The 23,620-nt window shown below is 36.1% G+C and overlaps 1 protein-coding gene across 4 annotated transcripts in view; it reads right to left on the minus strand.

Moving 5' to 3' along the window:
- The window catches only part of WDPCP (WD repeat containing planar cell polarity effector), a 160,307-nt gene that overhangs the window by 95,146 nt on the left and 41,541 nt on the right, over window positions 1-23,620 (minus strand). For all 4 annotated transcript variants that reach the window (XM_075749668.1, XM_075749669.1, XM_075749670.1 and 1 more), the window contains exons 5-10: window positions 16,028-16,112; window positions 14,339-14,383; window positions 13,282-13,332; window positions 10,733-10,803; window positions 10,423-10,482; window positions 1,012-1,126 (exon numbers count right to left, since the gene is read on the minus strand). In XM_075749668.1, the coding sequence (XP_075605783.1) occupies window positions 1,012-1,126; window positions 10,423-10,482; window positions 10,733-10,803; window positions 13,282-13,332; window positions 14,339-14,383; window positions 16,028-16,088 (403 nt within the window). In that variant the 5' untranslated portion in view covers window positions 16,089-16,112. The remainder of the gene's footprint in view (window positions 1-1,011; window positions 1,127-10,422; window positions 10,483-10,732; window positions 10,804-13,281; window positions 13,333-14,338; window positions 14,384-16,027; window positions 16,113-23,620) is intronic.

A 23,620-nucleotide genomic window follows, 5' to 3' on the forward strand; every position in this document is an offset into this window, starting at 1 on the left:
TCCTCCCTCTGGAAACAGAGGGCAGAAAAATCTGAGATGGAATTAGTAGTCTAGTAACTTAGGTGAAGAGTGGAAAAAAGGAGTCAAGGCATTAAATGTGTTTTACACTCTGTGTGCAATTAGTTGATAAAAAATGAGGTTAAATTGTTTTATAGTGAGATTCTACTAACATAGTTATATTAACATAATTTTTCAAGACTAAACTACAATATACTAATAAGAAAAGATCAGAGGGACACAGAACTGCAGCTCTCTTAAATAACCAGGCCAATATTGAGTTAGAAAATAAATCATTAAAGATCAAAACTAAATCTAACATATATTCTTATTGCAAGGCTGCAATTTGGGTCTACTTTTTAAGAATTTGGAAGATAATGCACATGTAATTTGGCTCACACAGAAATTCCATATTCTTGATTGCGCAGACAACAAGATCCTTGGTTGAGTTCTCAGTGGAACTCCATATAAGCACTTTGAAAAAGCTATAGTCATATTATAAAGCTATTGAAAACAGGTACTTTTACATTAGTTTTCTTCTGCATTAAACTAAAAGTTCATTTTTAAAAGTCACTTGTTAATAACAACAGTGAGATTCTGGAAATCTAGAAACTAAATCAGAACACGTCCACATAACTAATGTTATCCAGCCTTTTCTAATAAGTAAATTTTTTAATAATCACTGTCCCAATCAGTTGGCTAATGGTTGGTTCTGTCCCATTTTCCCACTTATGAAATAAAAATGACAAGTTCAAATGTCATGTTCACAGTGATTAAAATGTGTAAGAAACTGAATTTTAGAAACCCATTCAGTATTTGACAAGCCAGAAAACTTTGATGTTAAATATTATTCTTAAAGTGTTCTTAGTCCTGAGGGTTGTAACTATGGCATTACATGCAATTACTTGTTGTGTTTGCAAGTCCCCAATGGCAATAATTAGTCTACCTGTTGACATACTGTTTCTCTACTCTATTGTTAATGTAGGCAATTGATTTGCACGTGGGTGTAATTACCATCACTGATGGTGTCGGAGATGAGCTTCCCCACCAGGGTCCTGTCAATCACCACCTTCTCCAGCTGTGGCCCAGAAAGGCTCAGGGACACCAATATACCTGAGTGAAAGAGGAGCTAAATCCAAATAGTGAGAAAACAAGACATCAAGAATCATTAATAAAGCGAAACGTTCCAAGGTACGTATTAGCAGCTGTCCATTACGTCGTAATCTAATTTTCAAAATTACAAAAAAGACTTATTGTAGATGTGAAGATGTCTTATAATGACTTTGAAAGCTTTTTCAATGAAAGGGAGAGGTGTAATATGACACTGAATTATACAGGTACAAGAATTACAATTGCTGAACACCTGAAGAAGATGCGTGCTAAGTCCCCAAATGTTGCAGAAAATGTACTGAATTAGTTTGTTAAAAACGGAGATGAAAATTCTGTCCTAAATGAGTAAAGGGATGACACTGATCAATCCATCATCCACAGACCTGATTTTTTCTGTATAAAATAACTGCATAGCCTGCATGAAGAAACATATAAGGTTGGGCTTCATGTAATTTTATATTATTATCACAGATTAAAACCAGCACATTTTTGCTATCCTTGTTATTTCTGATCATTCATGTACTGTTTAACTTAAATAATAGTGCCCTAGCAGAGTGATAGCTGTAGGCTCCCCATAAATTCAAACACTCCTTGGCATAAGGTTATTGATGTCTCTCTTGGAAAGAAGGAATTTAAACCGTGGGACAGAATAGTCAGAGGCTTATTTCAGAGTTAACTGAATATTTCTGCCTAATTAATCTCAATTAAATGATACAGATAATCTTGAAGACTAAGTCAGAGTACTTATCAACTCCTTCTGATGCTGTATCTTGTACGAGAGAGAATGCTCAGTGGAAGGAGTCATGAAAACCATTTCTTTTTGCATAATTAAATCATTAAACTTAGTCATTTTCTGAATGCAACTATTATAGCAAAGAAATTCAGAAAATAAACCCTATAAAATTCCATGCTCCATTGTGAGATGACCTTACTTTGCCAAGTTACTTTAGTAGCAGGAGTATATGAAAAGCTTTATTAGAGGTATTGTTTTCTTAATAACATGGAAAAAGATAAAGTTTATTAAAAAAATAATTCTGACCATATTAATTGTTTAAGTCACTGCCAAACATGAGTTCTACAGAAATCTTGATGTGAAAACAGCGGAAAAAATCACTACTGTGACTTTGTTCTTCATATGCAATACTGAAAACGCAAGTATATTTTAATTCATCATTCAGCGCCACCTATCATCCTGCAAGCTGCTAGACTAGATGACCTCAACGTAGAAGTTAAAGAAGTTTCAGGCCAGCTCTCATTCCTGCTACATGGCAGCAGGTCTGAAGGACTCATTCTGGCAGCTAGGTTCATCTCCCTCTAATCAGTAAAAAAAAAAAAAAAAATAATTATTCATTCAGCAGACGCTATACCAGCCCTACACTTGCTGAATAATCTTTTCCGCCAAAGGAATCCTCAGTGGAAAGACCATTGAAGAAACGTATGGGGTCTCACCAAAGGCCAGAAATCTGGGACTCCAACTCTAACTTCTACCTAACAGTAGATTTTTAAAGAAATCTCTGTGCTTTTAAAAAACTTACTACTAGAGATATATTTGCTCTTGTAGTAAATTTGGCATAAAAATCTCTGTTTGTTTTATGCTAGAGCTGCAAGACAAACATGGTTGCAATATAATTTTTAGTACAACACACTGGTACACAAACACCAGGCGAACTTCTTTACAGTGAGATCTACTGGATGGTATAATAAATAAAAAGTACTGGGGACAGGAAGGTAGTGATCTAATTGAGCGTGCCTCTTGCGCAATGCTCCGCTCCTAATAATTTAGTTATGAAAATTCTTAGTTATATTTATTTTGCTATATTACTATAGTTCTGTGCTCTCTGTAACAAAGAGCAGGACAAGCGTATTTAAATAAATTATTTTCTTGCACTGACTAATATCTTTAACCAACATTTTTCCAATCTAACTTCCTGTCAATTAACAGAGTTTGAAAATAAATTCTAGTGATGTCGAAATAGAAACAAAAAATACCTCTGATGTGAAATGAATTTGTTAAAACAAAATGATTTCTCATCCTGCCAACATCTAATCATACATTCATTTGATAAATATATATAGTCAACGTTTCAGTATTCCCCGTCATGACAGATGTCCTTTAAGGTTTTGTCCTAGTAAAAATGTTAGACACAGTTACACTCATGCAGCTTTTATTGCAATCTTTCAAAACTTCAATTTATCCTTATGTTGAAGTTAGATTAGATAAAATCACAATTTATTTCCAACTTGATAATGTTAAGTCCAGCAAGGTTTGACTATGGTTGTCCAAAGAACCCAGTTGAAAAAGTGAGGGTTGAAAACCAGAAGTTGACAAACTACAATGCAAGCAACGATCACACAAATTTACATAAATACTCTAGAAAGATGAGTTCTAAATTACTGAACGAATATCAGCCTGCCAGAGAAGAGTAAAACACCCCAAATCCTTCAGTGTTATGTGCCAACAAGACGGCTGGCACAGTCATATAAATAAATTGTCCAACTTGTGTCTTCCACAACGCCTTTGCTTGGGAGCTATGTTCTTCCCTCAGAAAATGTTACTGTAATGGTAGGTTGCTCCCATGCTGCCTTTCCTTGCAGAGAGTGAGAAAAGCATCCTGGAGTTAATCTGGGAGTTAACCGAAGTGAATCAGAAGTCCATTTGTAGCCTCTAGGTTTACCTGATAGAGTAGGGACATATATCATCCACTCCAGTAAAGAGGCAAAACACAGGAAAAAATGTGGTTTTTATCTGTAGATGGTCAGTGATCTTGAATGACTGCATCACTAAATGAGGCCACATGCTTGTCATTCTGCCAACATCTAATATATCAACCCATCATGCTGTATGTAGACATGCTTGCAAACTCTTGGCTTGAGAGCAACAAATGAGGCTAGGATTCTTTAACTCTTAATTGTTTCAGGGTGTAAATTCACTTTGTGCCTATACGTTCATTTCATCTGTTACAGAGCTAGAATAAAAATCTATGAAAACTGCTCCAGTGTATGATGAGAAGACATTTATAGAAATATAAAATATTGTGCTAATGGGTGTGCTTTCCTTTACATCTATGAAACTAGTCATTAAACCAATGCGATGTATTTATAATAGTGCATAGATCTCTCTCTCTGCTATCAGTATGGCATGATAGCATGACAGAAAGTAGGTAAAAATAATATTTCCAAGGTTTTTATTGTTTCTCCCCTTGCGCTCCCTCCTTCTTTATTTTTACAGTAAAACATTCTTTCCCATTATTCTCCACAGAAGTTTGAGATATTTGGGCAAAACTTAAATTTTAATTTAACAAATTTTTGCAATAATAACTTACCTTGGTTGGTAATATACCTGTGCTCCACAGGTTTAAGTCTTTCCCTCTAGCAATTTTAGAGTCTTTAAATCTAAAGAGTAAATCAGAGACCTTACACAAGGTACTTATGGCCATGTAAGGTGAGTATTTCTTCCACCTCCCTTTAAAAATCCTTTGGATTAGAACGGGGGGCTTTTTAAAAAAATAGTTCTTAAAGTTCACCATGAAATACAAGCAGGTATTTAAATAAAGCAGGAAAGTGGTTGTGTCACCATCCCTGGAGGTATTTAAAAGATGTGTATATGTGTTACTTAGGGACATGGTTTAGTGGTGGACTTGGCAGTGCTAGGTTAATGGTTGGACCTGATGATCTTAAAGGTCTTTTCCAAACTAAATGATTCTGAAATTCTATATTATCTTTCATCAAAAATAGTCTGTAAAAGAGAAAACATTTATGTGCTCGAATTGAAACTTCACTATTTCAATTCCTTACTCACTGTGTAGTCTATGCAAAGGCTGTTACATGATAATAAGATTTAGGTGCTGTTATACATAAGCTTGCATAGTTAATCTCATATTTTGGTGAATGGGAGCAGCCCAATCATAAGCACGAATGAACATAAAGCAAATAGGGAAGATTGCAAACGTGGCTTAAACACAGATACACAGTGATTCAGCTCCAAAAAGTACTGCTCAAGGGAATTGCCCATCATTGCTAAAGAATAAAAGCAAATGTAAGAGGTAGTATTTACACAATGCACAAAGTCATTCCATCTAAGAGATATCAAATTAGGGAAAGAAGATCACAATAATGAAATGTACCACAAATTTTTCAGACTCATGTACTGCAATGTGAAAAATAGAAATCAGAAGAGTCATCTCTACAGATTTAAGTCTCAAGGTGTTCCTAAACAAGATATGAAACCATGGCTTCATATCATTTGGAAGAATAAATATAGCCTTTGTACTTGAATGCAGTCTGAGTAAAATGTTTGGGCATCTAGTCATTCTACATGCTGGGAAGGAAGGGCCACTTAATTTCTGTGTTACTGAGGAGCTGAATGTGAAGACTTTGATACAAGGAATTATGTACTTTGTGTGCCAAAAAATGGTTCTCCAATGAGCAAGAAAGACATGAGCAGAGGATACTCAGGGGAAGACTTTCCCATCTCCAAGAGCAAAATGCTCCAATACGTATTCGAGTTACTTTTTATTAAGCAAAGGACTTAAGTACAGGTTCACGACTTACGGACTTTAGTAGAACTTAAGCGTGTATTTAAGTGGATTCCTTTATCCTCAGAAGCCTTAGCCCTTGAATCCTCATTCATGCAGCTTAGCTGCTTATCAGCCCTTCTACCTAAAAAGATACCTGCAGAGCAAAGCCAGGATTTGCTTCTATCTGATTAAAATTGGAAGAGAAGGAAAATATGCCTGTAAAAAATATTGCTGCAAACTGTTTTCCCTTACAGAGCCCAACTGACAAAGGAATATGCAAAAGGAGAAGAGAATTGCAAAGCCTTTCTTGTTCAAGCAGGTTCCCAGGGTTTTTCCCCACCTCTTCATTCCAGATTGCTTTCTTAGCCACCCCACTGTAATTACTCCATTGCATGCCTTATTACAGATGAAGTTATTGTTGTTACACGTTACTGTTTCACAATAATCAATGCATTTGTATTCCTAGCTGCAAATCTCAAAACCACACAACACATTAATGGCTGTGATCAAAAGCAACCAAAAGAATTTAATATGAGGGCAGTGCTCCTCTTAGGAACTGGTGATGGATACTAGCTTCTCATGTATTCTAGCCAGAATGTCTTGATTTTGGTATCAGATGTGCTACTGTATGTCACCACATATCTTGCTAAATCAGTTTGCTTATGGGCATTGTAGCTGATATAACAAGCCACGTCAGCAAATATTGCTGTGTATCTCAATTCAGAATCCAGTTCTAAGTATGTCAATGATGGTAACGTAAAAAACATTCATATACATATGTAAATTGCAACAGGAATCAAATTAAATCAAATCAAATCAATTTAGCAAAGACTATATACATCCTTTTAATTAGCTGCTAACAGACATGATTCACAGCTAGCGCTTGGCTTTTATACAATAAAATTCAGTGTTGGCATGTGTTTAATTCTACATCGTAATGCAAACGTAAAACTAAAAAAAGTTGGAATTAAAATGTTTCGGCTAGATCTTATTAATTTTTACTACCTTATATTGTAAAACCAAGCCTGAATCAATGGCAGAATTTCATAGGATTGATTTCATGATTTTGTGGCAAAACTTAAAAGCATTCCAAAGAATTAGAGAAGGAAACCAAAATGAAGGAAAGCAGCCAGAGCTGAGTTGAGTAAACTCAATAATATTGATAAAATTGATTCCTTAGATTATTACTCCTTGACAGGGAAAGCTGAGGAGTATATTGTTTATTTAATTATAAACAATACAGTGGCATCTTATTGTAAAACCTTCTTGTCTTTTTTTCGGTCATCCTTCTTTTATGGTCTACTTATTATCCTTTGACATCAACTAAATGAAGATTACAGGATTATTTCAGCAACTCAATACAGGTCATCAAAGCTGGGGTTCAGAAGTACCATACAGAAATGGTGTGCATTCAGATCGTATTGGAACAAGTAGGAACAGAGCTAAAGAAAAGACCTCAGTCCTTGAGGGCTCAACTAAGCTCTTTTAAATAGGAGAGCAAGCTCCTTGACAAAAATCCCTGTACAGTCTATGTTATATTTACATGAACTGGCTCATCATCTATTTCGGAAGCTCTAAGCAGTACTAGAATGTATACTTAGGACTGCAAAAATAAAGGTCAATGGATTTTTTTTTTTTTTTTTTGGCAATGAACAAGGAAGTAAATATGAAACTTCTAATGCACTGCTTGTATAAAGAAAAGTAATAGGAGAAGTTTTGATGCAGAAAATGAAACATTAAGAAATGCAGAAAGCTGGGTCAGCATTATAGTAGTTCTAGACAAAATCATACAGAAGAGCCAATTTTGAGAAATACTGTCATACAACAGACAAGATAATCTGCCTGCAAACTAACTAGATTTTTCACTGAGGTAGATGTATGAAGTCTTATTGGTCATATGCACACAAATGGTTAATATGACAGCACAGTCATTTTTAGCAGATGTATATTTAAATTTAAAGCCCCCAGTTTTTGCCTGTGGGCCAGTTAGAAGCTGGAAGTGCTGGAGGACACAGTGAGGGATTAGGAATAGTGATGTTTAGGTTCCAGAAGGCACACTAGAAGCAGTCCTATGCTTGTTTTTCACAAAATCTGAGGGAAATCATGCTACTCTCTTAAATGATAGTCTTGTTATCATTGTATTACCTTTCAGATTTTTTTCCATTTAATCTGTCTTGCTAAAGGTGCAAGAGCCACTGAGTTTTTGGATAGCACATTGTTATTACAACAGAAAGAGAATTCTTCCTGGTTCAGCTAAAGATATGGCAGATTCAAATACACAGAACATTTATTGAAAAATGTGATGGCTGTTGAATTAAATATTTTAATTTCTATAAATTAATTTATTTGACATTGCATTGCTACTAAAAACCAAATAGATAAAAAAAAGATACTATAATTAAACCAAATACTCAGATTTAGCCCAAATCACTGAAAATTACGACAGGGTATTTCGCTACATACCCACCATGCTGTTTGTCTGACATGTTGCTTTCTATTACACTTGAAAGTTAATGCAAACATAGACTTTTCTTTTTCCAGTAGCAGCCACTCTGGTATCCATCCAAAGTAGCATGTGAATACAGCAGCGATATGACATAGATCACACCATTATGCATTTCAGCACTTTCTGCTGAAACGGTTAATTTCTCACTTAAAACCAAAAAATAAACATACAACCTATTTTTCAGAAGGTTCAGAACATTTGTATCAAAAAGGAAAAGTCTAGATATTTCTGCAAAATGCTCAAAGACAGATGAGCAGCAGAAAAACAAACAATTTGACATAAAAATTGATAGAAGACAGCTTTTCTTTTCTAGACTCTCTCAAATTATTCATTTTTTTCTGTTTTATTTTCATTTGTTGGAGAGCTCATATTTTCAGGAAGACAGAAAGAGGAATAACACAACTGTTTTGGCAGAACATTCTAAACTCTGCTGGCGACTTCAATTATCAGTCATTATTATATTAAAAAAACATTTTGTTTTGTGATTGAGAAACTAAAAGCAGAATTTAAGGACAGTGAAATGACTACGATTTTTATCTATAACTTTAACTCTGGCTATGTTATAAGCTATACTATCACTTATACTCTATCTATACAAGCCACCTAAAAAACCCTTAAAAAAATACTCGATTTATCAAGCTGCCCCTTTACATGATTCAATCCAATATACAGCCAGACCTAATATACTAAGATACAAACATCCATCTCTCTACTTTCCCATCTGACACAAGAAATTAGTACAATTGTCTTTTTGTTTATCTAAGCCTGAAACTACTTGGAGGATGCTAAGTCAAAAAAAAAAAAAAAAAGAAAAAAAAGAAAAAAAGAAAAAAAAGAAAAAAGAAAAAAAAGGAAAAAAAAGAAAAAAGAAAAAAAGAAAAAAAGAAAAAAAAAGTGGTTTATATAGAATTGATAGTCAACCAAAGGTGTCACGTTATAAAGGCAGGACGATCAAATTTTGTAAGATGTTCACTGTTGCAAAGTATGCATTGGTAAGGAATGCAGGTGGATGCAGAGAGATGGGAGGGGAAGGAAAATGATAGGGGGAGAATGGATGGGGAAAGCAAATGAAGAGACAGCAAACTGGGAAGCAGATGAATACACTCATGGCTAATTGACTCAGTATTTCTTAACCAAGTTCCTTTCCTAATCAGAACAATAACAAGAGACAAAAATGAGTCCTCTAAATTAGCATGCAATTAATATTTAAATCAGTTCTAGAAGATTAACATTCACAGATATATACTATGTAATCTGTAAGTGAATGATATACATTTATTAGTGGTAAGATCTGATAGGCAAATGCGGTTTAGACAATAATATCTTTATTACTGATACAAAATGACTATACTATTTGGCATGTCATGTATTTAAAAATTTTGCTATTCTTAAAGACAATTCTGGAATTTCAGCTGTATAATGTGTGAATATTTAATATTCATCCTGCTGACACACATTTGAAACTACCTGAATTAGAAGAAAAATATTATGAATCTGAAAATATATAAAAGTTAGAACACAAAATTTCTTTTTAGAAACAGTATTAGTAATATTTACAAGAATTCCCCATGCCAAAGCAGTTTCAAACAGAACACATATTCCTCATGAACAACAAAGATAGCAGAAACTTCTAAAATATATTACATATATTTTTCAGAACAAGCTCCTGATCAAGGAGCTAGAGCACGTGTCATGTTCAGATCTCCCACCTACCCTACTGTTCTGCGTTAACAAGGATGTGAAAAGCTCTTTCTTGTATACAATATGTGGAACTTATATAGACAGAGAACATAGCTACATGTGTGCCACATGTCACAATATCTTTTGTTCCACAACTTGATTAATGATCTAGCTGGTTTAGAGTTGTAGTTTCCCTCCCATGTTACACAAGTATAAAGTAAAAAAGATTTGTGACAGACAGTAAATAATTAAGATATCAAAATGCAATGTAACATAGATTCCAGACCTGTCTATATATATATATTAACTGCTCCCTTAGCCTGCTATTTTGAGGTACGGGATGCTTTCAATTTTCCCAAATGATAACAATCTCACAGAATCAGGGTCCTTTAATGTAATGTTTCTTGTTTATAAAAACCAGATTTTTGTTTTGTAGCATCTATTTCAGGTTAGAAATTTAAATAAACACAATCTAGACAGTAAGAGCACATACATTAAAAACCCCCAATAATTGTTTGTGCTAGTTAACATTTTAACACTATTGCATCAATCACTGAATGGCTGTTTGGCTCCACCGACTGAACATTGCAAGAGCTTGTCAAAACATTTTACCTGACAGGTATCTCTGTTCTTCCATTTGCTCAGCGTACATTGACTGTTTTGCATTAAGTCCTAAAGGACAACAGAAAACAGAGAGTGGAGTTGGCAGTACACATTGTCACTGTTGGTTAACATACTTCTGATTTTCAAGTTTATAGATGAAGCATGCCACACAAAGATGCAGCTGTTTTAGAACAGCCCACCAGACAAAAGCACACTTATCATCACTGGGGGAGTTGGATCTTTATGAAAATTAAAGCTGTTGAAAGAGGTTTGAAAACCGGATTATATCTTGCCGTACTTGAAACTTTCTGAAACATACCTCGACCTCCTTGAGCGTATCTCGCAGTTTGTCTGGTCGCTTGTTTTTTAGTATCCAAGGATAATCTCGAGCTGGCAAATAAAAGTTTAAAAAAAAAAAAAAAAAGAAGATAGACAAATGTGAATATATAGGTGAGTGTATATATATGTGTGCGTGCGTGCGTGTGTGTGTGTGTACAAATATACATTTGTATATAACAAAAAGTTCTTCAAGTTGAGCTTCCTTTTCTGTGGAAACACAAAACTAAGATTTCCAGGAGTTACTTTAAACATAAAACTTACCTATAATTGGAAGGAAATGGCTATGGTTTCTATCAGTTTCTATTGTCAAATGAGATCCTTTTGAAAGGCTCTGCCGTAGGAACAGTTAGCATGAAATATCCACACTGACCATGACTTCACCATAGCAATTGTGTACAAAGCTCTCAGGATGTACTATCTTATCCAGCTGCTAAGCACTTGCAATGAGAAAGCATCTTACAGTCAGTACGTTAACTCAGATTCAAGTTATCAAATCCTAAACAGATACTATTCTTTCGAACTAGCATTTCATTGCCTAATTTCAAAAAGCAGGCACTAACATGTCTGCAAAATATATATGCATGAATATATGCATATATAGAGGAATTAATAACAGGTAATTGTGAATGACATAACTTATAATATGTAGTATAGTTATTTATATGATTTGTTCTTGAAAATTTGGTCTGAAGAATTTGCCAAGTCAAGCAAACAAGAAACTGCATGACTGCTACAATTCTTCAACAAATTTATTAGTGTTCAGCAAACTATTGTGAAAATTCTGGCCTAATACACGAATCCTGAAACCAAAAGGCAAAGCTTCCCCTGGAGTTGCTAGTAATTGGCTTGTTTCATGGCTGAGAATCAGGCTCTAATAACTTGTGAAATTTCATCATTTAAAAGTGAGCAGTTTTCTGTTCATAAGTGTACAGTAAAACCCATGAGAAACTAGAACACATTGTCTTTTAAAAATCTAGCCTATTTAAAGGAAACCTGATGAAAAGTTTTGCGCTCCAAGCTGTCAGTTTGTATGCCAACTTCCAGACTGAATGACTTAACAGTTGTGTTTAAACCTCCCTGCAAAAAGGAGCTTACAATAGAAGTGCTATAGAGTGAAAAAATGAAGGATTTCATATATCAACAAAAGAGCACACCAACATACAACTTCTCTTTGTATTTTATTGGACTGAAGCCAGTGTTGGTGGAACTGTTATGATAATATTAATTAGGCATGTAAGATCACATTTTCAATGGGTGCCTTCATAAATATGGGAATATTTACCCACATATGCAAAATGGGAAATTGCCTGTAGAGATACCAAACTATATATACAAATCAGCAGCTGTGAATAAAGTTACCCCGTTCTTTTTTAAGAAGTGCGCTGTACAGTGCTTTGTGCCTAGGCCACCCTTATATTTACAGCAACAAGGTACAGTAGCTTGTGTTCCTTTTGCACGTTGCACATATAAAAGATAACAGTTGAGGCTTCTGCATAACAGGGTTTATCTGGGCCTGTAAGATAATGCTATGCAGAGCACGAGGGATGTAAATCCATTACGCTCCTCCCTACTTAAAACCCTTCCTCACCTTTACAGAGCTGTATTGGTTCTGACTGACACACAACCCTCCACAGCGGGTGTAGATTTACCACACGGCTGTGCGCACCTTTATACCCATCCCCAGCTGGGCTTCACCCTGCTCCCAACACACCTTATGGTGTTGCAAATAACTTTTCCTTCTGGAACACATTTTGCCTTCAAATGCACACGTGATTCCATGTGAGTTGCCATTACGATAAGATAAAATGTTAAGGCAGTTCTTGCAGCATACATATTACTTTGTGAAGTCATCTAAAAATCAATTAGATTTTTCAGAGGTGTTGTGTAATAATGTTTGAACACTAATGAATGCTCTGAGCAATAACAACTACGCAGGAGTTATAAAACTTGAACTAAAGAAAAGTTGTACTAATATGAAAATCTTTAACTGTCACAGTACTGCTGTGTGATAGCATGAACTGAAATTACTTTTAACCAGATAATGCAGGAACAGTGTAGACATTTCAAAGCTAAAAGCATTCTATGAAGGCAGCTGATTATTAACCTGGAATTTGATTTTGGCTGAAAGTATTTTAGTTATAATTTTCAGTTTTGAGGCAGTTGGTATTTCAATTTAAGAGCTGATTGGGAAAATGTTTATTGCTCATCTGCTGAGTAAATTTCATAAGGAAAAAATCTGGATTGTGATTATTTTTGTGATTCTTCTTGACAAAGGTTTTGAGAAGCAATGCAGCTACCATGCTTAGTGACACAGAAAAAATAAAGATTGCAAATATACCAGGAAGGAATAATTACAACTCTTCAATTGTTGTGTGCTGTGTAGTTCTGTGACTGTCTGTCTTAGATGGCACGTGCAGAAAGTTACACTGAAAGCTGTCTGAGGTTATTTTAATGCTTTACCAGGGGCATCATCAATCCAAATTAATAATTTGGTCTTACTGTAAGTAGAAACTCAGAAAATGTCCTTACATTCTGCTGGCTTTTGCTTCTCTTCTAAGTAACTGTGCTTCATCTGTGATGCTAAAAGAAAGAAAGGACGAAAAAATGAATGATAATCATTACGACTGCTGTCAGCAAATACTAATATTAGAGAGAAGATTCATACAGTTTGATAAAACACAGAAATTTACAAAAAATTAAGACAGCCCTGATGTTTTCACCTCGTAAAGCAGATATCTTAAATTTGCAGTGAAAGAAAGGCTTATGCAGCCCAACAGGTGGGCTGGTGTTACTGAGCCTCCAGTCTCATCAGATAGCGAAGTGAGCTGCAACTGAACCCAGAAGAGAAGCTGAGTCAGTCTGTCAGCAGAGCCACGGAGACAGTGCGTTAACCACGAAACTCGGCCCACGGGATGCCCGCACAAGCCTCCACTCTAACCTGGCCGCAAAGAGGAAGTAACTCTAGCCGAACAGACCTTTTGGCCCATCGTGAAACTTCTAGGATTAACAGGATTAATCAGATAAAGAAAATTGATCGTTCACTCTGAAATGGCCATCTCAGATACCAGGTAGGGATGCAGGAGGCTAGGGCTGGCATCTCGTGCGTTCACGATGCCCTCTGCTGGGATTCCAGCAAACACCCAACTACCGCCGCGGCCAGGAGCCTTGGACCGCACCAGCATGTTAGTACGGGGTTTTGGTATTCTGCAGCAGGTGAAAGGGCTGAATAGGATATAAAATACAATATAAAATATAAGAATTTAGAGTATAAAATCCCACTGAGGTTTCTAATGACATAAAGGTTGGGTTTATGTAAGTATTTTCCCAATTTTTTTCTTCCGTGAAACAAAACATTTTTAAATACTCTGGCTCTAACTTGGGAGAGACAATCTCTTTCAGTGCTTCCTTACTCTGTAGAAATACTCTATAGAAATATTATATGAACATATTATATAACATAATTATGTTATATTAGCATATATTAACGAGAAATTCAAAGTTGCATTTTTCAGAGCAAGCAGTCGGTGTCAAAGATTGAACATTTGGAAATTTTGTTTAGTTTTAGTTATGGTTATTTATATTTTACCTGGTTCTTTCTTGTCATAGTACTGGTGGATCCCAACACCTTCATCTATACAATTGAATGTAAGTATATTTAATTATGGATGTGACACTGGAAACAAAAACAACTTAACAAGCAAAGCTCAACATCATTATTTTTGCTAGCTGGAGCAGAGCATTAAGTGTTAAAATACAAGTGACAGTGGTAAAACTACAGCATATAGTCTGAATACTAGGAGGAGTTTCAAGAATCAGCAAGCAAGGGCTGAAGGAGAATGTGACAGGTCCTTATATTTATTTGGAGCTGTCATTTCCTTCACATACACTTTGATTCTCTTACAGCTGCCAACATGCAAAAGTATTTTTACCGCCTTCCTAATTAGCATCTTTTGTGTAACTTAGAATAACTTAAAATATTTTATGATGACTGACACAGCTGAGCTAAAGACAACAGGATTTTTTTGAGATTCACAAAAGCTGCCCCTTCAAAGGATCCAATATTCTTAATCTATAAGCATTACTCTCTACCTGGTTCTCACAGCAAAGAAATTTGGCTGTTTCAGGTACATGAGGATTGCAAGTCACATCAGCCAGTTCCTGATGTGGCTGACTGGTAAATACTTAGGTGTGCCACAGCAAGCTCCACCAAGCTTTAAGTTGCGTTATTCTAAAATAATTACTTTGACACCACATCTGTCTCCTGAACTCAGACAGGGACATAGCATGGGGAGAAATTCCTTACATGGAGGAATGAAGGAAGGCACTGAAATGGCAGACAGCCTTCCCTTCTGGCTCAGAATTTTAGAATGAGGTTTGTAGGCAATGAATAAATGGACAGAGAGGAAGCAAGAAGGTCAAAGGCTGAAAATAGGCACAGCAGGCCACAGCACACCTTTAATTACAATAAATCACAACTGTGTTTACTTAAATCATCAGACTTTTCTATGAAATACAGCTTTTGACTTTTTTATATGATTGTTGTTACAGAACAGTTCTCACACAAAGATGGGATGCCAAGACATATTGAGTCAATATTTGAATAATAACATTCAACTAAATATTCATTAATATTCATTTGAATATTGAATAATATTCAAAATAATAGTTCAACGAAAGTATTGTACACTACAATTGGCAGGAAGTGTCATAAATAATATTTTGATATGGTCCATTTATAAATGAGTGGGGATTTTTTTAGTATTATATTTTAGCAATAGCAAGGCAAGATGAATGAAGGTAATTTCTACATGCTAGTAATTAGTCACGTGTCTCCTGGAACAATCAATTAATAAGATAAATATATCCTTGTAAGTATAAAATCTCAAGTAATCATGCAAAATACCCAGAACATGCAGTAATTTTTTTATTTTCATGCTAAGTACAAATCACAATGCCTCTGCAAATCACTTGACTACTGATCTTCATTCACCCAAACCAGTCATTAAACTGAAGCTTACAGTCATGTAGGGCATAGCTTCCTTAAAAGGAAAATGCATCCAATTAAATATAATCTTAACATTTTTTTACTTGAAAGGATGCTCCAGTTCTATGAGAAAAGCAAAGAAGCTGACCAAATTCAAACATCATATTGCTGCCTGATTTTCTTTCTCCTAAGTATAAAACCCACTTCATTTGGATATTCAGCATTTTCTATCAGTGAAATATTCATCAACAAGCTTTGCTGTTTTGTTTTTACTAACAGGTAACAGCTCACCTCTAATACATAAGTTAGTCCTCAAAGACCACAGGAACATCTCAGTCAGGCAGAAAGACATCTGGTGTCAGATGGAGCCCTAGCACTATCAAAAGAAAGAAAGAAACTGCATCAGCAAATTAGTTACCCTCTATCACCAGTGAAATGGCAAGTATTTTGGTAACTAATTGCTTCAAGAACCTAGCACTGATGATATTTTGTTATATATAAGCTGTAGTTTTCGATCATGATAAAATGAATGATGCCTGGAAAAGAATAGGATAAGAAACGTATATATCCATCATATACAGAGACAAATCAACATTTGTTTAAATTTACAGCTTCTCTCACCAAAGTGAATAACTCTGTGCTTGATTCTTCTCATATACACGTTATAATCTATTTTTACTGTATGGCTATTACCTTAAGACATGGAAAAGTGAAGCCACAACTCAAAGATCTGTCTTAGATAGAAGAATTTGACTTTCAGGCCAAATTTTTTGAACACTGTACATTGAGAAGTGTCAATATAGACAAGAAGAAGTTTTGAACACATAATATTTGCAAAAATTATCTATAGTGCTAAATATAAAAATTGATGTCTTTCTAAATAAAAAAGCTCTTACATTAAATCAATTAAAACTGACAAATGTGAAGCATATAAAATATATGAGTTGAAATATTATGTACATTGACTACAGTTATAAAATGTTTACTGTGGTTTTTTGAGCAATCCATCTGAATATTCGCACCAGAGGATGTGTTGTGTTCCAAAGGACCATTGGGAATCTTCTGAGACAGTAACCAACAGATTTCCCTGAGTAATTTCCTGCAGTGCTGTAGTTGTAAGTGGGCCATCAGACCAATTACTTTCACTTCTTTCGCTAAACCCAAGAATCCACTGAACACTGGACTTGGAAGGGGAGTTTGCACAAATACAACACATTTAAGAACCACTGCTGGTATGGTACTGTACTTGAATATTTCTTTTTTTGAGGTGGACTCTTCATTTCCTTTCCATTAGTGCCATCTAGACAATGAATCAATTACAAGATTGCAGAATTTCTATCACACAGAGTATCAGACGTTTACATCAAGAGTGCTATGATAAAAATATGTGCAAGAATCTCAGGTAGCATCAAGGAAGCTATCGTAGTCCCAGCAGAGCTAAGAGACCTTGAGGTATTGTCACTCAAGCTAATATGTATGTTTTGATGCACTGCCTAATCCACTGAAATAGCACCAAGTGGAAATAGCATTTTCTTTACACTGATCCCCAAATGTACAAAAAGTCTTGCTGACTTACTAAATCCCACAGTTCTATCAAAAAAAAAAAAAAAAAAAAAAAGGCAAAACCTAAAAGCTCACAACACATGTCTAGTAAATGGAATATACTTTCATTTTGGGTGAGAATGAGGTTTGGAAAAAAAATGCAAGGAGATTAGTAGCATGGTGGTCTGTTGAACATGGGAAGCATTTTTGGTATAAATATGGATGACGGCAGCCCCTCATTTTCCATGTGGACTACAGTAAAAGGAGATTGTACGTTATAATTTTCTTATTTGCTTTCTCTTTTTTTACTTTCTAACTTTAGCAAGTGAAACGAAACTTGCACTCCCCAAGGCCCACAGATCCTAGATTACAATCTCTCACTAATAGGAAGTCATCGAATTGAGTGAACTCCTCAAAATCCTATCATGGTTTGACTTGATTGGCAGATGATCTGTTCAGCTGGAGAGAAGGCACATCTGCCCAGAAGACAAGGTAAGACTAGGCGACTTTGGCACAACAAACAATCTAACTTAAATTCCCCAAATTACTCCAAAGCTCTTGTATGTAGGCTCCACGGGTCCTTGAAGTTATGTCCTATTGAATATACAGCTATCCCGTAACATTTTAATGCTGCTGTGTGCCTTCCAAACTGACAGATCAGAGAAGACTTTCAAGTCCTTATTTTTTCACTGAGTGTCAGAGACACAGAGGGAAGTCTCCAAAAAACAGAAGAAAGCTTTCAAATAAGCACTAAATATCCAGTCTCCAAGACACTACTTTTTAAAAATTTGCACTAAAACATGAGAAAAAAAGAAAGTTTGTAAGAAAATATTAAAAAAACCAAAGACTTCTAAAGAACTGCATTTCAGTTCTGCACTGAATAACCTAGATGAAGCAAAATTTTCTATTACCTAAAAAGGTAAAAGAGATTTTGTCAATTATTCTAGAGTTTAGCTTTTTGCTTCTCCCTTTCTTTGGACTCTGAGAACCCACAAACCAGTTAGTTATCTGAATGCTAGTTACTCTTGTGCCAGTGAAAATGGCCATCTGCCCCAAAAATACTGATCCAGCCTAAAAACATTCTAATCTGAAATACCTCCAGTTTAGTTATAGTCTGGGGGGGGGGGGGGAAGAGAAAATTTGCTTCTGTAACAAAATATGGCATTGTAAAATCTGAATATTTTGTTCAGCGGAATTTTTCTTTCTTGTAGTTCCTTTTGAAGGAATACACACCAACTTTCAGAGTTATGCAACTACATCTCACCATTTACCACATCGTTATATTCCAGCACAATGGGGTTGAGGATGATGATGACAAAGGGATCTTTCTGTCTTCAAAAAGTGCTTCTCAGAATTTACAATGTTCCTTTAACTACACGAGCTAGGCCCTGCTATTGCAAAGAGGTAGCTATGAAAATATATAAAACATCCTCCCATCGAGCTTTAGGCACTCCAATCCCCCTTCTTTAAAATTGAGTAACATTTGGGGAAAACGGGATAAAATAACTCTATTGTTAAGGTAAAACTGGAATTCAATTTAATAGCTGGTTCTTTTTCTGGCTCATGCAACACTGACTGTCTGCTTTCACAATATCTCCACAAACAATAGGCAGGGATATTTTGGTGGTTGCAAAAGCTTACTGACAAATGGAGATGGTTCTGCAATGGTTAGCCTGCTCCAGTATCTGTGTTAGAAGTTCTTTGTTTAAAAGAAATCCTCAGTTTAGTAAATCTTTGTTTAACCACTGATACAGAAAATACCCATCTGGCCACTTTGTAACATGAACAAATGCTGAAATTGGTATCTAGGGTCCACTCTGACACCTTAAATATAGCTGCTGCCATGCCAAATACTTAGGAACTATGCACTGCGTGAGTGATTTGGGGCACTGATACTGTATTTCTCCTCTTCCCATGCAGTTACCTGGGAGAGTGGGGTGTTTGTGAAAGGCAACGCCCAGCTCCCGAGGCGAGTGCATTGCAAGAATATGGACCTCTGAAAATGTGTTAGGAGTGACCTAGAGCTACTGAATGGGAAATGCGGACAACAGCCCATCTGAACTTTGTAGTTTACGTGCCAGAGGCATGGCTTGGTGTCACAACACTATCCCAAGTGCCCTCTAAGAGTAAATGTGTAACTGCCAGGCTACAGGACAGCGTTTGATGACCATCTGCCTGTTCCACTGAAGGTGGGACAACATGCTCCCAGAAATCCAGCATTCCTAGCGGAAGAGTGATAAACAAGGGGGATCCCCTCCAAATATTGCTGTAGTTTGGGACATACTCCTAGGAGCAGAAACAAGGTAAAATACAAAGCTAGTCAGAAAGCAGCTACCGCTATGCCACAACAAAGTTACAAAGCTACTGCAGTAACGTGTACATGTACTACCCGAGGTGCTTCAGACGTAGGTTTGGGCAGATGTTACAGGACAAAATGCCCAAATAAAAGAAAATGCTGTGGAATCCATTTTCACTACTCACATGGTATCAGATGTTGTTGGCAAAAAATACTATACCATAAGAATCAGCACAGGCCACCTTTTTGTGTTCTCCTACTCTAGATCGCTTTCATGTCCTAGAGGTCTAATTGTTTTCAGAAAAATGGAAAAATGTAACAGCCACAATGGACTCGAATTCAGAAAAATACCTATTTTTTCATTTGGCTTCCGATTAATTACACAATAGCTCTACTAGCTATAGATGCCAGAACAGATTATCCTCAGTCTCAGCCCTGCCTCCCTTCCTCCACCCCTCTAATGCTAACATTCTATCTCCGGCATCGCAACAGCCCATTCTTAATGTCTGATTTGTAACTCAGACACCAAATGTTCAACATACAAGGTAAGTCATCAAGTCATACTACAACTTATCCTATGTTTCTGTGATATAATATTTGGAGCAGAAATCATTGTCTGTTTTTTCTTCCTCTTCATGACCAATTTCTCCTTCACCAAGGAGAGAAACTCCCTGCAGCACAGATATGATTCGCAAGCCTAATATTTGACTCTGTAAGATAAATTTAGAATAAACTATGTGCATTAGATCAGTAGCTACTTGCTGTACACTTTGAGTTGATACAACAATTTGTGTAAAGCATACAAAATAAAATTTTGTATTAGTAAACATATAGATAGTAAACATACTATCTTTTTAACCTATTTTTAGCTACTTCAACTTTAAATTTTCTGTAATTATTAATTTAAAAATAGACCAGTAAAACCTTTTTGCTCAGTCATGTTCCCATAGATAATAATTGCAAAATATCCTAATCTTACAAGATAGGTTTCCACTTTTTACAGTTGTATGAAGCCGTAGCCTGTTTGATATACGATAAGCACATGCAGAAATAAAGTCAGTAAAATCACGAGAATGTATAAAACTTCATTCTATATTCTGGCATTAAGCAGAAACAATCCAGATTCTTCCTTCATATCTACAATTTATTGCACCAAAAGTCAGTAGCATAGCAATTAAAGGAAACTGCTAAATTTATATATGTATCTTAATAGTTTTGATTTCTTAAGAAAATGACGCTTATGTCTGTGTGTCAGTCCAACCTTTTTAATTTTTTAATCCATTGATCAAGCTAAATTTAATCTTCTGATTTGTTTTCTCAGGAAAGAAATTCTCAAAAATGTGTAATTCCTGCAAATGCTGTGCAAATCTGCAGGTGGTCACACGGAAAGATCGTCTTAGTACCAGACCTGAGGGACATGTAGGGATAGCTCAGGCTCTAATCACTTTTTTGGTGAAATCTGTAGATCTAGCCCAGTCGGAGCACGTCGTTTCTTGCCAAGCTGGAAGACCTAACAAAGGGGATATAGCCTATGGAACACAGTGGTGGTATGGTGGATGGAAGCGCTCCAAACGTGGGGAGGAACTGGGCAGGAGAGAGGAAAGAAAGGGTGGCAGGTTGTGGGGAAAAGTGTGCGTGGGGTCCGAGACTGCAGTGGATGGGGGAAAGGGGGCGGATGTGGGATTGTGAAGAGCATACATTGTATATATTGGCTATACCGCTACCACATAAGAGACAAGTACAAAGCACACATCAGCTGGGCAGGGGGAGATTGTTGGAAATCCTTTACTTCTGTTGCCTGGTGAATGAATCACCATATAGACATTGCCAAATGTACTTGTTTCTCACTGATGGATACAAGACAGTAAACAGGCTACTTCTCACCTGTGACACTGGCCCAAATGTTTAGAGCAAATCGTGCAAATAGGTAAGTCTGAATAGTTTCTTGCTCCTGTGTAGAAATCTAGTGACCATAGGAGCCCGATCAGGTTTTAAGGCCTTGGCTCAATGGGTCCATTGGTAAGAACAGCTCTGAATTTTTAGCCACAACACTTTCAAACTTAAGATTTAAGACATTGTAGAAATAGTACAGAATGGCATAGCTTTAATTTGGCTAGAAGTTAAATGGGTGCAAAGATGGCATTGTGACCTACCCTCCCACTGTGCAATCCTTTCTTTGGATTGCGCAGGTTAGCAATTCTATCACCTCTGCAGAAAATAAGTTATTCTCGCTTCATTCGTACATGTTTCATCCATTTAATTGTGGAAATTTAACTTAAATTTCTGATAAGTAGAGGTTCTAGTCTTCATCTTTCACTTTGCACTGGCAAAGTCTGAGATGCATGTATCGTAAATAAAAGCTCTGCAGTGCATAACAAATGGCAGTCAGGGTGGGAGTCCCATTTACAGTAAGGCTGTGGTTAACCACAACAGTCAATGCTGCTCTGTCATTCAAGATCAGATAAAAAATGGCGTGGCTACATAAAGCAAAAGAGTGACCTGATGAAATGTGGATCAAATGGGTTACTAATTCTTCTGTAACAGCAACTGGAAGCTGGCTTTGGTAGTCCCCATTCTTTCTGTGCTGTTGGCACCCATGACTTAGACCTCTTGCAGCTGGCCCACTGGTATCTCGCCAACTCCCCTCTGCTCCCCGATACCTCTGCTTCCAGATCATCACTGCAGTAGGTTACCTTCCCCTTTATAAGCAGGCTTGGGCTCAACTTCTTTTTCTTGCTTGTCGCTTTTTCTTAGGTGCTTGTTGAACTCAGACCCCTCCTCACCTGCAGCTACTTTTTCTGAGCCTAGGACAGTCCCTCCTCACAGCTACTGCTCCTGGGACTGAAACTCCCTGCCTGAGATCTTTGCTACCTGTAGTAGTACAGTGGCCTTTATTCTTAAATTTATTTACTTTTACTTTAAATCCCTTTTCCACTGAGAAAAGAAGTGTAGATTTTGTAGTATAAATGAAAATCAGGTCCCCTGTCTGTAAGACTAACTTCTGATTTTAAGAAGTAGAAATACAGGCATGCTCTTATAAATCTACTATTGATTTAAAAATATTTTCAGCTAACACAAATAACAAGTAGTTCAATTATCATAAGTCCTAAGTTCTAGGCAAATATTTACTGTTGCTACTTTCTTTCCCTTCAATGCTACTTTCTTTCTCTTCAGACTTCGATGACTCAGTATATTTTTGCCAAATACATGAATGAAGCAAATTCTTTTCCTTACTCTAACTCCCCCAATCTAAATAGGAAAACTATTTCGTAGATGGGTGAACAACACACAAGAGCACTCTGTATTGAAATACACAGTGAAGCTTCTATTGTAAGAAAGGCCTAAATATGGCTTGCAGAATAATCATTGAAAGGAAATACATTATCTGATAACTCAAGAATTCCGGCATGAAAATTATACATTGTAAATTTATTCCCATATGCTGTGAAGTTGTATCATGTTCCATTGAATTAATTTTTGTGAGGTTTGTTTTATTGTTTTGTGAGTCTGAAAATAATCCTCTTTTTTTGCAATGACAGTTATATTTACTGAGTTTCCATACTTTAAGATATTTACATATTTAACCATAAAATACACCTATAACTCCTTAAGAACATTAAGACTATTTGACACATACCAAGAACACTGAAATTCTGTAAATGCTGTAAAATAGAACAAATATTTTATTTCCAGTTGATATCAATTAAGATTACTTCTTGTGCAATTATCTTAGGTTTAATAAATATATACTCAACTATTTTAACTGCATTCCAAATGCTGAAGCCCTGATCTTGCAACTGGATCTGCAGTGATGGTCTCCTTTATTACCATGGCAAAGCTCATAGTAGGCTCATGTCATTAAACAGTAACCAAAAAAACCTGCTACCAGACTTAATTTATATTAACATTAAGCACTAGTGATTGAGATATTACTATTTAATAACAGATTACTTGTATGTGGGCAAAAACGCATGTGGGCCATTGTTCAGGATGTAAATTGCTGGCTGAGAGACAGCTGTCCAGTTCATCCCCTGAGCTCTAAACTA

The sequence above is a fragment of the Balearica regulorum genome, chromosome 3 (genome assembly GCF_011004875.1).
Source record: "Balearica regulorum gibbericeps isolate bBalReg1 chromosome 3, bBalReg1.pri, whole genome shotgun sequence".
NCBI lineage: Eukaryota > Metazoa > Chordata > Aves > Gruiformes > Gruidae > Balearica > Balearica regulorum.